Source organism: Citrus clementina, unplaced genomic scaffold (genome assembly GCF_000493195.1).
Source record: "Citrus clementina cultivar Clemenules unplaced genomic scaffold, Citrus_clementina_v1.0 scaffold_6, whole genome shotgun sequence".
Lineage (NCBI taxonomy): Eukaryota > Viridiplantae > Streptophyta > Magnoliopsida > Sapindales > Rutaceae > Citrus > Citrus x clementina.
In genome coordinates this window covers 10,622,419-10,624,737 of record NW_006262139.1, presented here as the reverse complement: position 1 = coordinate 10,624,737, position 2,319 = coordinate 10,622,419, and the positions used below count along the sequence as shown (strand labels likewise).

Below are 2,319 nucleotides of genomic sequence, written 5' to 3'. Positions count from 1 at the left end.
ATAATCAGACTTAATTTTTTTTCCTTTCTCATTAAAGGATAAAGCTAAAACTTGGCTACAAAATCTTAGGTCAGAATCCATCAGAATTTGGGATGAAATGCAAGCACAATTTTTGAAAAAATTCTTCCCACCCCACAGAACAAATTCTTTCAAAAGACAAATCACCACTTTCACTCAAAAATCAGGAGAAACTCTCTACCAATGTTGGGATAGGTTTAAAGAACTACTTAACATTTGCCCACACCACGGTTTTGAAACATGAAGATTAGTGTCTTATTTCTACGAGGGATTAACATCCTAAGGTAGACAAGTAGTAGAAATGATGTGTAATGGTGAGTTTAGGGATAAAAGTCCTGAAGATACATTAGACTATCTTAACTATATAGCAGAGAATGCACAACACTAGGATACAGTTCGTTCTTATGAGTCATTAAGTAAACCCCAGTCATCTCCATCTGGTGGAGGCATGCATAACTTTAAGGAAGACCATGATTTTCAAGCCAAATTTGCATCATTAGCTAGAAAAGTCGAAGCATTAGAGTTGAAAAAGAATGATCATGTAAAGTCTGTTCAAAAGATTTCATATTATGTTTGCGATTCTACTGACCATTCTACACAGGATTGTCCAACTTTACCAGCTCTGAGAGAAAGTTTACATGAACAAGTAAATGTCGTTGACAATTTCAAAAGGCCAAATCCAAATCCATACTCCCAAACTTACAACTCTGGTTGGAGAAACCACCCAAATTTCAGTTGGAGAAATGACAATCATGCACAATCTTCACAACTAGTTCCTCCACGTCAAAATTTTCAAAACTCCTAGAGTTACCCACCATATGTCCCACCACCAAGAAAAACTCTGAAAGTCACATTACATTCGTTTATTGAAAAACAAGAGTCGATTAATAACCAAACGATGCAAACCTTAACCAATTTGACAGAAACTATCTCCAAACTTACATCTGCTCTGACTATACATGAAAAATGAAAGCTTCATACTCAACCTAAACCAAACCCCAAGAGTCAACAACATCCTCAAATGGGAAATTCAGGAAACCAAAATATGAGTCAAGCCAAATCGGTTATAACCCTTCGTAGTGGTAAAGTGGTCGAAAAACACATTGTGGACCCTCGTGAAACTAGTAAAGATTCAATTTCAGAAAATAGGGAAGAGTCTGTCGAACCTTTAAACGATGAAGAAATAACCAACTCTCCTCTTGTACCCCAATTTCCTCAAGCACTGATCAAGCCAAAGAAATCAAACCACAGTCCAGAAATTTATAAAGTTTTTAAACAAGTAAAGGTCAACATTCCTCTGCTGGATGTCATTAAACATGTGCCTTCTTATGCTAAATTTTTGAAAGATCTGTGCACAGTGAAAATGAAACATAAGGTGCAAAAGAGAGCTTTTCTAGCAGAACAGGTAAGTTCCATTCTCTCAACCAATAGTGCTTTGAAATACAAGGATTCTGGTTGTCCAACTATTTCTTGCACTATTGGGGATCATAAAATTGGACATGATTTACTTGATCTTGGTGTCAGTGTTAATTTGCTTCCTTACTCAGTGTACCAACAACTCAATCTCGGTGAGTTAAAATCAACTTCTACCACTCTTTTACTTGCTGATAGATCGATTAAGGTTCCAAAAGGAATAATTGAAGATGTATTAGTCCAGGTCGATAAATGCATATATCCTGTGGATTTTATTATTTTGGAAATGGAACCAATTGCTAATGAATGCAAACAAATTCCTGTTATATTAGGTCGACCATTTTTAGCTACTGCTAATGCTTTGATAAATTGTATGAATTGATTAATGAATTTATCTTTCAGCAATATGACACTGGAACTTAATATGTTCAACATGTGTAAACAACCTCACCACCAAGAAGATGATGATAATGAGAATGAGGAGATTGATCTCATCGAGCCAATCATTGAGGTACCTACAGGTGATGATGACCAATCGAACTTTGAAGATACGGTACAACCTGAAGAACCAAACAAAGAGGAAGCACCAGATCTCAAATTAAAGCTCTTACCAGAAGAATTAAAGTATGTCTATCTTGGAGAACAACAGACATATCTGGTGGTAATTTCTTCCTAACTCATGCATGATCAAGAAGGTAAGTTATTATCTATACTAAAAATGCATAAAACTGCATTTGGTTGGACCTTCAAAGACATAAAAGGAATTAATCCTTTAATTTGCACACACCGAATACACTTAGAGGAAAATACCAAAACAACCCGTCAACCACAAAGAAGATTAAACCATCATATGAAAGAAGTGGTAAAGAATGAAGTCCTTAAACTACT

The 2,319-nt window shown here is 35.7% G+C and overlaps 1 protein-coding gene across 1 annotated transcript; it reads left to right on the top strand.

The window, feature by feature from the left end:
* The first annotated feature begins 1,039 nt into the window (after positions 1-1,039).
* Positions 1,040-1,813, top strand: LOC112097347. Its single transcript, XM_024182533.1, has one exon. It carries the CDS (start codon positions 1,040-1,042, stop codon positions 1,811-1,813), a length of 774 nt encoding a protein of 257 aa, XP_024038301.1.
* The last annotated feature ends 506 nt before the right edge of the window (positions 1,814-2,319 follow it).